We start from the raw sequence: 15288 nt of genomic DNA, 5'->3' as shown, positions 1-15288 counted from the left end.
AGACGAGTCGACCCGAAGTGGAGGATTAGAAATGGTAGCTGATGGTCTGGCCACAGATTGCATGGGTGGTTGTTCTCAAAAAGGCCGTTCTCAACTATAGTGGTCTTGAGGAAAATTTTCCCATTGACCTTCGTAAGGTCGTCGGTAATAGGGATCACGATCCCAATATTGATATCTATGGGGACTTCGTTCCCATCTATCCATACGGCGTGGTGAACGGGATCTATCCCTTGATCGAGCTGAGCGATCGTAATAGCAGTATCCTCTCCCGGAATGAGTGGAGAACATTGAGTCTGGAGAGTCATGCCTGTAACGCCTGTCCTGAGGTTGCATCTGCCTAGGCGGTATAGGAGCTGACAATAGATCTCTGATCTCGCCTTCCAATGTCGACGTTAGCCTCTGTTCACGCGCTGAAGGTAAGCGTTCTGTCGGTATAGGAGACAGTAACAAAGGTGGCGGTGGAGGAGGCGGCAACGGCTGTGCCGATATCGGTATCGAAGGCGCGGCTTCGGTCGACGAAATTTGCAGCAAAGGATCATTTGTCAGTACCAATTGAGGCTGTACAGTATCGACCGTCGGTATCGGTCTATTAGGCGTCGGAGGAAGGACAGACGGCCGAGTAGGGTTCGGCACACTCTTTTTAAGAGATTTTTTCTTTCTCTTTTTATTTTGCTCCTCCGAGCTCGTGGCAGTATGTTTTGCCTTTTTAGCTTTCTTTGTTAGCTTTTTAGCAATTGAAAGCGTAACGTCTCTCCCTGGCGTGGCCGGCAATTCAGGTTGTTAAGCTTCGGCAAGCAATGGCGATCTTGGAGAGGTTTGAACAGGTTCCATGATACAAGATTTTGACATCAATGGCTTGTCTACTGCCTGTAAGGCCTTGCTCCAAAGTAGAGCTTTAAGTCTGTCTGACCTATGTCGCCGTGTTTGTTTAGAAAATGCTTGACAAAAACGGCAGGTATCAACGACGTGGGCCTCACCTAGACACAAAAGGCAGAGGGAGTGCCCGTCGGATGGGGGGAGCTTACTCCCGCAATTTTTGCATTTTCTGAACAGCGCCTTGCGAGCCATGCGCCCTTTCAGGCGGTCGCTTTTCACGAAGAGAAAAAACAAATAATGAAAATAACGCTAATAAGAATAAAGAAGGAAAAAAACGCCTCTAACAGTAGTTTTATTTTAATTTCCTACCCAAACGATGTCACCACAATGGCAGTCGAAAGAGAACTGAGGTAATCGGCAGGAACCCCCTCTTTGCGCATGCGTACTCACGGCGTGGGGGAGGGGTTCCCGCCAAAACCGCCTCAGCTATAGAAGTTTTTTTCCCCAAACGAGACTCCGCGCAGGCGCAGAGCCCACTGTTGTGTGATGCACAGAGACCACGAAGAAGAACGGGACATTTGAATTTATCTCCCTCAAAATGGAAGACTCAAAGCATACTTTAAAAATGTTTAAGATCTTTCTACAGCACCAGGAAAGTTTTCAATCTGTACATGCATAATCCAAGATACCCTGATTACTAAAAGAAAAAAAAGACTGAAAACATTTGTATATCACTTCTTCAAAAGGAGAGAATAAAGCAGCTTTCCCCAACCTGGTGCCCTCCATAGGTTTTGGACAACAAATCCCAGCATTCCGGACCCTTGGCCATGCAGATTGGGACTGATGGGAGTTGAAATCCAAGACATTTTAGGACTACTGGTATAAAGTATATCTTAAAATATCCCATATCCCACACTTCCTAGAACTCTGAGAGAATTGTACCGACATTTAATAAATCAAAGTTGAGACCCTATGGATACTTACGAAGACCCACTGAATATAGCGGGATATATGTCTACAAAAGAATGCGCAGGATCAAGCTAGAAATATGTTTTATATTTACTTATGCCTAAGCCTATTGAGCATAGTGGAACATTCATCTGAGAAAGCATGCATAGAATCAGGCTACCAATATGCCGTTATACTTTAGCAATACTCAGTAACTTTTGATAATGCGCATGCATTTCCTTGAACGTAGCATTACTGAATTCACACATGCATTTTGTTTTTTAAGTGGGTTAAATGTATTTGGATAGCACTGGAAAGAACAAATACTATGGAAGGTGCACAACTGTGCAAGGTGATAGGAAGGTGATAGCAAAAATATCTGCCAGTCAAAACCCATCTCTGAGACTTCACTACTCATCCTGACAGACAGAATATACTTTCCTCCTGCCAATAAGACTAGAGGGGGGACTTAGGAGAGACATTTTTCTTCTCCAGTTCTGGCAGCCTTCACCCTTGAAATGTAAACCTTCCCAGAGATAGAGGCAAATATTTAAATGCTTCTAACCAGTGATCTCACTGCGAAAGTAAAGACCGGCGTTTGTTTACCCTGTGAAAGGATTCTTTTGTTTTTAAGTTACAAAACCACTTGCTGGCACCAGCGGCTCTGAAATGTACTTCCCTTGCACAAATAAAGAAATCAAAGTGGCGCCTTTATTTATTTATTTTTTCACAACATTGACAGCAAAATGATTTCCACTTGTTTTCGGTATGCGTGTGTGTGTGGGCACGTTGGATGTACCATTGCGTCTTTCACCTGTGGGTTCCCTCCCCCCAAAGTCTATTCATGTTGCACTGTCTCTCTCTTGATAAATGCAAGCCTTCTCTGTCAGCATATTTGCTTAGCAAAGCTTAGTCTCTGTAGTTGCCAACTTCTGAGTGTAAAGTGCCTTGAGAGACTTCATGAAAGGCACCAAATACATGCAAATTGTTGTGGGGAGTTTCTTGACAGCAGTGTCTCTGCAACTATCACTTGCATTTTCTCTAACGCTTGGAGAAAACAGTTTATTCTGCGATGGGAATTCGCTGCATAAAAACAGCTTAAAATATAAAAATATCTGATTAGGTGAGCTGACGCACCAAACCAAATCCTTCTGCCTCTCATTGTTTCCTGGGAACTCTGTGAAAGGGCATATTCTTTGAGATGCAATACCTATGGAATTAAAGTCATGAACACGGACCATGCTGTGCCTTACGTTTGTGGAAACCGGACACAACACATTACATAAGGAATGGAACATGAGAAGCTATATAAAGAGTGGATTGTGTGATGAATTTATCAAAGAACTTGTTTGTGGGGATATTTTAACAGGCAAAGTGATACGCCCTCAGGTGTCATGGCCCTAATCTAACCTAGGAATTAATAATAATTACTAATAGATTAATAATTTAAATACTGGAGTAAAACTCAAATATTCTTCCAAATTAAACAGAATAAAGCAGGCACGGGGAACCTCCAGCCTGCGAAGTGAATATCTGCCAGGTTAAGCCGGCCCTCTATTCCCAGGCATTAAATGGCATATGATAGGGCATGTATGTCTGCTGCTTTGAACAAGTCTATTGGGGGAGGGGGGGAGATTACCGAAATTGTTTTCTAGCTGTTTAAACTGTTTACATTTTGTGTGTTGAATTGTTTCAGACTGTTTTCATCGTAATGTCATGTTTTTTGTAATATTGTTGCTGTATCTTTTATGAATTGTTGCAAACCACCCAGGGAACTTTGGCTATGGGGGGGTGGGGCAGTATAGAAATTAAATTGTGGCACCCCACTTGTGGAATACCTTCCCCTTGGAAGCCCGACTGGCACCAACACTGGCTTCATTTCAGAGCCAAGTTAAAACATGGCTTTTTATCAAATCCTTTCAGGGCTAAATTCTCCATGGTCACAGAGAGTTTTAATTGATTTTAATTGTTTTATTGCTTTCAATTTTTTTCTACCGCTTTTAATTTGTTGATGATTTAATATATTTTTAGCTGTGTAAATTGCTTATGTTTATATTGTTCTGATTTTATCTGTACACCGCCCTGAGATCCCAGTGATAATAGTTTGGCTATTGACCATGCTGGCTGGGAGGTTTTGTAATCCAACACATCTAAAAGTCGGGGAACCCATTGTAATCTAAGATTATTTTTCCTTGTAAAGATTTAATGTGATGGTTTGATTTGTTTTTGGATAGTAGATAATGCAATGACTGCATCTGGATAATATAATTACATTTATTTCGTTTTAGCTTTCCACTAAGTTGCTAGATTTCATGACTGCAGGCTCTATTGAATGCCCCTTCAGGCTCAGAAACTAGAACAGAAAAGACACAGGCTATCAAATTTCTCATGAAATGCGACCATCTAAGTAGGATGGTAGAGCACATGGGTTTTGGCAATAACTTATTGTATTTTATATCATGTTTTTACACTATTTGATTTATACTTTTAATGGTTTTAATTTTTGTGAACTGCCCAGGGAGATTCAGCTATTGGGCAGTATAAAAATGCAACAAGTAAATAAGTAAATAAATAAGGTGGGATACAAATGTTTTAATAATCAATCAATCAATCAATCAATCAAGTGGGGATTCCCCATCCAGGCAGCTAAAATTCTTCCCATGGCCCTGCCTCCTTTCCCGGGCCCACCCCTTTTTCCTGCTCATCCTTCTCTTGGTGCTGGCATTTACCGGGCATTTGCAGGCTCCTCTCTCAGCACTGGGGCAGTAGCCCTGCCTATTGGTAGCATGCAGCCTCCCGATGTCCCAGCCTGGAGCCAATACAGCCCTTGGGTCCAAAATGGATCCCAACCAGGGATTAAAGCTTCCACCCCTAGTCTCTCCCCCCCCCCACACACACACACTAATCTGAGTTGAGCAAAATTACAATTTTCTTTCTCTTTTCACAGTTACATCATGAATTTACAGCCAAGCGCTACATGACATCCAGTTGTGTGCAAAGTAGAATTTACACATGAGAAACCCACAGGATGCTGCAATTTTGAGTGGAAAATTTGGTGTTTTTGTGCCGTTTCCCACTCAATAGTCCTCCAAGCTTCTTTTCTTCCCATGGGGGAAAAGATGTAGGGAGCTGTATAAATTGCTTCCAGTTCCCAGAGGTTGTATTTCTCTTCGATTATTAGATTAGTACAAAGGGAAAGGCTGTAACTCAGTGGCAGAGCACATGTTTTGCATGAAAAAGTACCAGGTTCAATTCCCAGCACTTCCAGGAAGAGCTGCAGAAGACTCCTGCCTGAAACCCTGGAGAGCCACTGCCAGTTACAGAAAACTATACTCAGCAAGATGGAACAATGGTCTGACTTAGAGTGTCGTCAGACAGAGGGAAAATTGCATTTTCCTACTGGCGCTTTCCCTGCTTCTGTCCCACAATACTTCCTCTTCCTTCACATGGGGAAGAAAGAGGAAGCAAGCAACGACCACGTGGCCCATTTAGAGGGCTTTTTTTTTTATCACGCTGCTTTTCCTGCACAGAGCAGGAAATGGCGGCATGTTTCGATCCCCCCAAAATTGGATTTACCAGGGTCTTATTTTTTGATAGAAAGAAGACCAGAAGGAGCAGGAGGTGGACAGCAGCGTCAAAAGGACCCGCAAAAAAAGTGAGTAGCCAGTAACGAGTGTGAGATAAACGCTCGAATGATGACACTCTCAGCATACTTAGTTCCTATTTTCCTAGTTCCTGACTTATTTCCTATATTCAAATAGAAAAGCCTTCCCAGATGTTGATGCCCTCCAGATGTTTTAGATATAGCCCCAGCCAGCATGGGCAATAGTCAGGGACTATGGGAATTATAGTCCAAAACATCTGGAATTCAGGATGGGGACGTCTGAAGTGAAGAGTCGCTTTAGCTGTAGATCTCATGCAGTGAGCATTCTCTTACTGGTCTGAATTTTGGCTCTGGTCCCAAACAGGAATAAGATCTCTGTTCAATTCCATCTATTAATTCACTGAAATATACACAATATTAAAGATGCCTAATATGTAGAGAGCCAGTGTGGGGTAGTGGCTAAGGTGTTGGGCTGGGAGTCGGGAGATCCAGGTTCTAGTCCCCACTTGGCCATGGAAACCCACTGGGTGACTTTGGGCCAGTCACAGACTCTTAGCACAACCTACCTCCCAGGGTTGTTGTGAGGATAGGAGGAGAAGTATGTACGCCGCCTGGGGTTCCTTGGAGGAAAAATGGCAGGATATAAATGTAATAAATAAATAAATATGTAGTACTGAGATTGAAATTCAAATAAATATCTGGATGTATTTGGAGTATGGGGACTGAGTCTGGACAATTTAGAAGGGACCATGCTGTAACTCACCACAGGTCAAGTGAACAGGGCTGCACTGCCAAGAGGGCAAAAGGAAGATTTTGGCAGCCTTACAAGAAATAGCAGCTGCTTGACTCCTCTCCCTTGCCAGTGCCTTTTTTGCAATTTTATTTATTTATTTATTTATTTATTTATTTATTTATTTATTACATTATAATACCGCCCAATAGCCGAAGCTCTCTGGGCGGTTCACAAAAATTAAAACCATCATAAAACAACCAACAAGTTAAAAACACAAATTTATCATGTTATGTTGACTTAAACCACTAGAGGAGAAGGTTAGAAAGCTGCCCCCCTCCCCAACTACAATTCCTTTTGTGAAATATATTGCATGTATTGCCTTGATGCTCTACACACAGGTATTGGTAAGCTAACACATTTATTTTAAACACAGCTTTTGAGCAAGGCTCTAAACACAGGCCTGCAGCAGAGTTTTCTTCTAGTTCAAGGGGAAAGTTCAAGGGGAGGACGGGACGGAGGTTGGGTTGCACTTAAGGAGACCGTATGCAGTTGAAGCCCTCATAAAAGGCTTGTTTTGGAATTAATTTCATGATCAACCGTGATAAGTTTTGCATGTTTCAATACGTGCTGCCTTAGCTGCGTATCTCGTTCTGAACTTTATTTAGCTGCAATTTTGTCCCCAAGGATTGTGTCCCCAAGGTCCAGTCCTAACTACACCACTGGGGGAAGGTGGTAGAGCACATGTGATGCATGCAAAAGGGTCAATCCCTGGCATTTCCGAGCAGGGCTGCAGAGCTGCTGCCAGTCAGTGTCGACAACACTGGGTTAGATGGATCAATGACTCAGTATAAGTCATCTTCCCGTGTACCCATGACAGAATAAATATACTTGACAAGCAGACAGTTGCCACTGGCAGAAGAGATTATAAAAATCATTGTCTCCCAACATGGAGACAAACCCTCCATCTCACAAACCACCCAGAAGTTCGCTGGCAACTGGTCCAATTGGGTTGAGAGTACTAAGAAGGTGGAGAGTCCGCTGGTCATGTTGCTTCCTTTTTATTTCAAAGTTCACAGAATAGATGGAATAGATGGGGCAGATGCCTTTGGGCAGTGCTTGATTTTGAAATGTCACACTGGGTGTATAATTCTTGTTTTAGCTAATCTACCACAGTTGACTTTGTCAAGTACATTCTACTCTCTCCGGCTGAAGATTCTCCCCACTCCCACTCCTCTTTATGCATGAAAGCAGAAAGGCAAGCAACGTGTCTACTTACATGCTTGGAAAAGAATTCATCTATCTCTCGGAGCAGCTTTTCCTGGCACTCAGGATTGATGGCTAACAGGTAAGTGGCAAAGGAGAGGGTGCTATTGGTGGTTTCGTAGCCAGCAATCAGGAACAAGGAGGCTTGGCCAGCTATCTCATCATCGCTCAACATTGTTTGCTGCTGCTTAGGTAGGGCTTGGCTGGCAGCTGTCTGGCTTTCCGGGGTGCAAGAGTCACCTTGGTCGACTGCGTCAAAAGGCTCTGGGACATTGTCATTAGCAGAGCTTCGGGCATCAAGCATCAATTGGAGGAAGTCCCTGCGTCTCTGTAAAATGCAGAGGCAAAGGCGTTAGTAAGGGAACAGTCCATGAACGAGCACGTGGGCATACATTTGCTTTGACATCGCCGCGTGCAATGTCTTTTCTAGAATGACAAGCCTTATTTTGGCCATTGCTTAATGATCACTCACGTAATGGCCTTTATTATAAAGGCTGGGTGGTATTTTTCACTCCATTCAGAGTCAAACTACACCTGGCAGCCAGTTTCCTATTTTTGAAAAGCAGCCCAGGCAGCTTGAAATGGAGAGCAGAGGACAGGTGGGGGTAGGGTGGCTGCTTAATGCTTTCCCGTTCTTCTGTTTGCTCTCTCAAATCCACCCCCTCCTCCTGTTTCTTTCCCATCCTGAGGGGGAAAGATACAGGGACTTTGTATCTTTTCTCCCATGGGAAGAACAGCAGCTAGTAGCCATTTTGAGCTGATACAGAGAAGAAAGGGAAAGGACTGAGCAGGGCCGCTCCCCAGTAGTTCTCTACCCTGCTATTGGGGAGTTCAGCCTTGCTGCCATTTTAAGTATATTCCTAAAGCCGTGACTCATGGAACTTCCACATTGCCTAGGCAGTAAAAGCTTGGACACACAGGGCAATAAATCAGATGCACCAGCCTTCCAGATGTTTGGGACTTCAATTCCCATCAGCCCCAGCCAGCATGATCAAAGATCAAGAATGCTGGGAGTTGGGAGTCTAAAACTTTTGGAGGTCACCGGGTCAGGAAGGCAGATATACAGCACAGGTAGGATTTCTACTCCAATACAAAGGGCCGGGGGTGTACGGAATATACAGAGGCCTTCCTCCTGCCTAGGCTCTAGGCCAGCCAAGCCATTCAAGGCACAGTCCTGATAAGAACGTCAGAAGTGCCCTGCTGGATCACACCAAGGGTCCATCTAGTCAAGAACTCCGATCACACAGTGGCCAACCAGCCGTCAGCCAGGGACCAACAAAGCAGGACATAGTGCAACAGCACCCTCCCACCCATGTTCCCCAGCAACTGCGGCACACAGGCTTACTGCCTCGAATACTGGAGTTACACACAACCATCAGGGCTAATAGCCATTGATAGCCTTCTCCTCCAGGAATTTATCCAACCCCCTTTTAAAGCCATCCAAATTGGTGGCCATCACTACATCTTGTGGTAGTGAATTCCATAATTTAACTATGTGCTGTGTGAAGAAGTACTTCCTTTTATTTGTCCTGGATCTGCCACCCATCAACTTTATGGGATGAGCCCGGGTTCTAGTATTTTGAGAGAGGTAGAAAAATGTCTGATGGGCCAATCAGAACCCTAAAGAGAGGAGACTCAATGCCAAAGCATTACTACCACTCGTAGATACATTACTGCTCATTGGCAGCTGTAAAAGTTAGGGACCTACGCCCAGAATTTACACATAATTTCCATTCATCACCTGTGGCAATCCCTGTGAAAAGACCACCCCAACTAATAAAGCTTTTTGTTTTTTAAAAAACCCCGTGCAGGGGAGTGGGGAGCAGTTTGGGAAGAACCAATGAGGGAGCACAATGGTTTGCATCCAGATTATGGTACTACACTAGAGTAAAAAAACAAACAATAAGCGTCAGCTACATGCTACGTAATTAGTGTTACATGTAGTTTGGCTCTTAGATTCGGGCTATTGCTTCAAATGTTCCCTATTCTACACTTACTGCAAAGTTGTCAACTCATATTTTTGCCATAGATTGCAACAGAACACACCATCCAGCTTTCCTACTGAAGAATTCTTGAAGTGTGGAATATAAATTCTTGAAAATAGTGGCACACATCACTCTATTAAAGTTGGTTTGGACATATAGACCCAGTTTGCATGATTTAATCATGGGATGTTTGTGAATATGTGAGAGTGAGCATGGTGGTTCTTGCCCGCTCACCCACTTCTGCTGTCAATAAACTCAGAAGCACCCCATTCCTGAGTTTGATGAATTGCACACCCAGAAACTCTGGGTTGTTTAGGGGTTAAGCAACCCAGTTAACCCAATGGTTTATTGTAGGGTTAACTCTGGGTTGTTTAACTGGATTGTCTATTTTCCAACCCAGGGTTAACTGTATTATGGCATCACATATATTTTCAATTCCTCAAATACCAGCATAATCTGCCTGAGCAAAAAAAGAAATGCAGAAGTGGCTACACTTTGAGATACTACAGACTGAACGGGGGGGGGGGGGGGGGACAAGAAAAAAACAAGGCCAGAATGTTTTTAAAAATAATTTAATCTACATTAGTATTTTTTAAGATCAAGGGAGATCTTTTAAATTATATTCTTGGAGCCATGATAGGAAATAAAACGGAGGGAGGGGTGAAGGAGAGGCAAAGGGCAAATGAGATAAGGGCATGAATGGAATCATTCATTATATATGTCAGAAGACTTTATCAGATCATAGACATGGGAATGGTGAAAAACAAAGGAGAAGGGATATTTAACACACTGTGTGTTGGCTTTGCAGTTAGCTAAATGCAGGAAGAAAAAAGACATCCAGTAAGTTACTTTGGGGGGTCAACATTGTGAATTCATTGGGTTTGCCATTCCCAAGCCCTGGAAAAACTTTTCCCCAGAGGACTTGCATTATTTTCTGCATGGATATGCCATGGTTGATGAAGCAATCAGTGTAGTATTATTGTGTCCTAAGATGGCTAGATAATCAATCGCATGATGTTTCTTTAGTTGCTGTTTTGTTTTTGTTTTTTTTAAAAAGAAGGAATGCCTCTTACAAAATCCCCATAGCAATGTACAAGAACACTATCTCTGGAGCCATGTGGCAGTAACTGCCAATGGCCCAGTTCAGATTATCGTATCTCAGCGTTTAATAAACTGGTATATATGAATGAGCTTTGTGCCTGCATATGCTGCTCCTTCCCTCCTTGGCATAAATCTGGCGTCACCAATTAACCATAGTTTCCCATTGCATCCAAACTGTGAAACTAGGCTACCAGGCTTGGAACAAATCAAGATCTTAAGCCTGGGGTAAGAAACCTTTTTGGGCTTGTGGGCCCATTTGGCAATTTGAGAAACTGTCCTGGGCACCTCCACAAAATAGCTGCCATGGGAGGGGTGGCTAGTCACAAAGGACAAGTAACCTGCCCAAACGATTGTGTACAAGGCAGAGGTAGGGTCTGAGCCACAACACACTACACCACTGCTTTGAACCCGTAGCTTTCAGTGCCTTTTTTCTTCTTTCCATTCCTTTTCTGGGTGGGCTGCAGAAGAAAGCATTGGCCTGCAACCACCCACCAAGTATCTCTCTGAGCCCCATCATGTAACCAGAGACATTCATGGGAAATGAAGATGGCAGCAGCCTCTTTTTTGCTTCGAAGTGATCCCAGCTGCCAATAAAAAGCATGTTAATAAAAAAAGTGGGAGGGGTGCAGCACCTTGACAGGCACCAAGAAAGGAGTCCTAGGATACATTAGTGCCTCTGGGCATCAGGTTCATAGAATCATAGAATAGTAGAGTTGGAAGGGTCCTAGAAGGCCATCAAGTCCAACCCCCTGCTCAATGCAGGAATCTACGTGAAAGCATACCTGACAGATAGCTGTCCAGCTGCATCTTGAATGCCTCTAGCGTGGGAAAGCCTACTAACTCCCTAGGTCATTGGTTCCATTGTTGTACCCTCTAACCGTCAGGATGTTTTTCCTGATGTCCCGCCAGCATCTGGCTTCCTGTAACTTTAGCCCATTATTCCATGTCCAGCACTCTGGAATGATCAAGAAGAGATCCTGGCCCTCCTCTGTGTGACAACTTTTCAAGTATTTGAAGAGTGCTATCATGTCTCCCCATCATGTCTTGCCTACCTCTGTATTAAACCAACTTCAAAGTATGGCTTAAAATCCTGGCCTGTTTCAAATCTGGTAACCATAGTTTCCCAGTTGTGACAAAACAGGAAACCATGATTAATTGAAAAGTGCTGGTTTTCATGGCATTGTGCCAAGAAGGAAGGGGGGAAAGGGCTGCATGTGCAGGCACAAACACTCATTCATACCTTATTAATTAAGTCAGTTAGTGAGCTTTTATTGTTTTTAACTGATATTATACTGTCTGTGCTTTTATTGCTTTTAATGTATGGTTGTAAGCCACCTTGGGAGGACTTCAGCCCTGAGAGGGGGCTAAGAAATGTTTTAAATAAATGAAATAAATAAGATATATTATCTCAGCAAGATCAATATCAAAGAACTTCATAAGATGTTGACTAGGGGGTTAAAATAGTTGAGCTACGGGAGTTTCATGACCGGAGCTCCTAATGGCTGGGTTCGCACAATCACAGGTTGGAAGCTACACACGATGCATTGCTTCCCTTGCCTCTGCACATATCACTTGCATGCCTGGCATTTGCTTATTTGCCTGAGCCACATCATGGATTGCCGTGTTACCCAAACTTGGTGCACAGCATGGCAGGGCTGGCTTTTAACCCACACCACAACACCTACTACAAGCCATGGGTTGTGGGGTGGGTTAGAAGCCACCCTAGCCACACTATGTGTTGGGTTCGAATAACACAGCAACCTGTGATGAAGTGAGGGTAATTAAGCAAATGGAGGGCACATCATCATCATCATTTATTTCTTACCCGCCTCTCCGATTGGATCAAGGCGGGGAACAACAGCAAGCATAAAATGCATAAAATATTAATTAAAAACATAGTATACACTGTTAAAAAAAACATCCTAAGGCATACTAAAAGTATCCATGTGGGGCCAAGGGAAACAACCCAAATCACAAGGTTTCCCCCCGCTGATCGTGGGAACCTGGCAAATGCCTTTTGCTCTTACAAGAAGCAATGGGGGGGGGGCACTGATCCAGACTGTGGCCCCTTTGCCATGAAAATTGCCCTCCCCATAGCAGCTCTTTGCCTATATTGGTAAACATTTTGGGAATGGATTTGGCAATTTTAATGGAAGGGGCGGGAATTCAGTGGGAAATGGCACAATTAAAGAAGGGTTCAAAAACCCTTTCCACACCATGGTCCCAGTCTGGATCTCTCATCTGCTGCATCTGTTTATTGTTTTTTTAAAAGAAAAAGTTGTTCCAAATGTGCAACTTCAGTGTCACTTGAGTTTGGCTCTTGGACTTGCCTTACTTGGTTTCAAAATTTGAAATTCACATTTATGTAGTCCCGCAATCATGTAAACCCATTCCTATTAATTCACACATCTAATTGCCCAAATGTGTTGGCTTCCTCCTTAGAATTGGGCTGGACAGTGGATGTGATTAAAAGACCTTTCTAAGGCTAGAGACAGATAATAGCCTTTTTTTCAGAGAGAGGAAGGTGGTGTGATAAAGGCACCACTGCCCGGGCCTGCACTTTCATAGAACTTTCAAAACCACGCAAACCTGTTTAAAGAGAGATGATAGTTGGACAAAAGAGTGTGCACACCACGGGAAACAATATTATACTCTTTTAAATTATAACTTGAGTCTAGCCTTAGGGCACAACCAGCTGAAATTAAATGAAATCAATTTGGATGTAAGCACTTTAACTGATATACTGAAGTTCCATTGATTTCAGTAGGGCTTAAGTGCACTTAGCTTACCCTGAACCCTGGTTTTAATGGCTTGTTCCGACACGGTTTGAAACCTTTGAAATAAATCCCTGAAGAATTGAGAAGTGTGTCAGTGGAAGGAAGGAAGGAAGGGAGAGCTATATTTTTGTATCCTAATTATGAATAAGAAACTGAATACTTTTCTTTCCTGGTTTAATTCACATGATCAGTGAGTGCTTCATGTTCTCAAACCTTCAGAAGGTTCAACCAACTGTACTAGATGCCAGAGAACAGACAACAACATTAACATCAATCTTTCTGAAGAAACGAAGACAATGGCCGGATTAAATCGGGAGCCCTCTGTAAGGTGCCGGGGGGACTCTTGAGTTGGGTCAACCAGCAGCTAGGACTGGGTACTTTACCACCTTTACACCTGGCTATGGCCATGTTCAGAAGACACCTTTTAACCATAGCTTTAACCATGGCGATTAAAGCAAAATGCCTTATTCACCACAGTTAAAGCCATGGTTTAAGGTATCTTCTGAACACAGCCTATGTGCTGCAGTGCAAAGATGCCACCTAGCATGATCATCAGCTAACCACACATCCAATTCCAGCTCATCTAGGCCTACAAAATCCTGTCATCAGAGCTGGCCTATCAGTCTGACTAATGTGCAGCAACCGACGTCTGATGCCTCCTTTAGAATTTTGATGTTTAACCTACACCCATTTCTCTGGCCTTTCGGATTGTGACCTGCTTGCTTTGGCCTCAACCATGTGTGCTTTGACTACACTCCTGCCTCTGGCCCTTCAGATGCTGCTATGCTTGGTCTAGTCTGGTCCCTGCCCTCCTGGACCACACCCTTATCTCAGCGCTAGAAACCAAGAATAAACTGCTGCTGAGGCTTGATACCCTCATTTGTGGACCTGAGAGCAGAATCATAATTAGGCTTATTCTGTAGCTGTGAATGAAGGATGGGAACAAAGCTCTGTTACATTTGAGAAGACCCCAAAGGTTATAAGTATGAGACGAGTGATGGAGGAGAGAAGATGTCCTGTGTTGGCTGTAGCAGTCTCAGTGACAGGGCTGATCACAAGGCCAAGTAATAACCTAGGCTAATATTCCAACAGATAGGTCTCAGTTCAAGGGAGTTCAGGCAAAAGCAGAAGTGATCCAGATAACAGGCCCAGGGTCAAGCTACAGGAAATCAGTCAAGCATATGGAGTTAGGCAAAGCAGCAGTGGTCAAAAAGGCAAAGGGTCAAAGCAGAGTTTGGCAATACAATACTAATATAATCCAGTGGCAGAGTCAAGCAGGAATCCAAGGTCCGTAGCACAGAGGTTCAGCACAAGGCAGGGCCAGGAAACCGGGAGACAAGGCAGAAGAATCTGCTGAGACATTGTTTCCAGCAACTAGCAAGCTCCGACTGAATGTTTTTAATCACAAAGGTTACTGAGCTCCACCCAGCGTCAGCTGCTGTCCATTAGAGCTCTCTGGCCAGATACCTACTCCTGAAGAAACTGTCTTTGTAGGCGAGCACTCCTTCTTACAGAAGTCCTACAGGCTTGTAGCTTGAGGTGACTACAGTCCTGGGGGTTGCTCAGCATCTGCTCCATAGTCAAGAGTCACCTCCCCTTGACAGGGAAGGACCTGCAGTGGTCTTCCCTGAAGACCCAGGCTCCCCCTGGTCTGGTGCCAGCAACTGACCTAGTGTGCCCCTGATTTCTGGAGGCTCTAGTTCTTCCTCTGAGGGGGATTCCTCTAGTGAGGACATGACAGAAGATCCATTATGGTCAGGTGCCAGCATTAGCAAAATGAATTCAATATGGGCCGCTTTGTTAAGTTAAGAGATCCACCTATCTCTCAGGTGTGAAGAGAAAATGGGCAACACCCACATAGGCCATTTGAGGTCTTTGGAAAAAAGGTGGGATACAAACATGATAGGTGGATAGGTTAGGTAGGGAGAGAGACAAGAAGGGGAAGGAGGAGACTTCAGATCTGGAAGACTGAACCAAAAGTTTTCCTCATTGCAAAAAGACACCTGCGTTTCATACTCTATTCAGCTTTGCTTAGCTACAGAATAATTGAGTTGCAGAAAA

At 43.8% G+C, this 15288-nt stretch overlaps 1 protein-coding gene across 1 annotated transcript in view; it reads right to left on the bottom strand.

Annotated features, from left to right (window-relative positions):
• Nucleotides 1-15288, bottom strand: part of TBXAS1 (thromboxane A synthase 1) — a 290659-nt gene that overhangs the window by 69613 nt on the left and 205758 nt on the right. Inside the window, exon 10 of the mRNA XM_063133347.1 lies at nucleotides 7378-7692. Within this exon, the coding sequence (XP_062989417.1) occupies nucleotides 7378-7692 (315 nt within the window). The remainder of the gene's footprint in view (nucleotides 1-7377; nucleotides 7693-15288) is intronic.

Source organism: Elgaria multicarinata, chromosome 9 (assembly GCF_023053635.1).
Source record: "Elgaria multicarinata webbii isolate HBS135686 ecotype San Diego chromosome 9, rElgMul1.1.pri, whole genome shotgun sequence".
NCBI lineage: Eukaryota > Metazoa > Chordata > Lepidosauria > Squamata > Anguidae > Elgaria > Elgaria multicarinata.
This window is presented reverse-complemented; position numbering and strand designations above follow the sequence as displayed.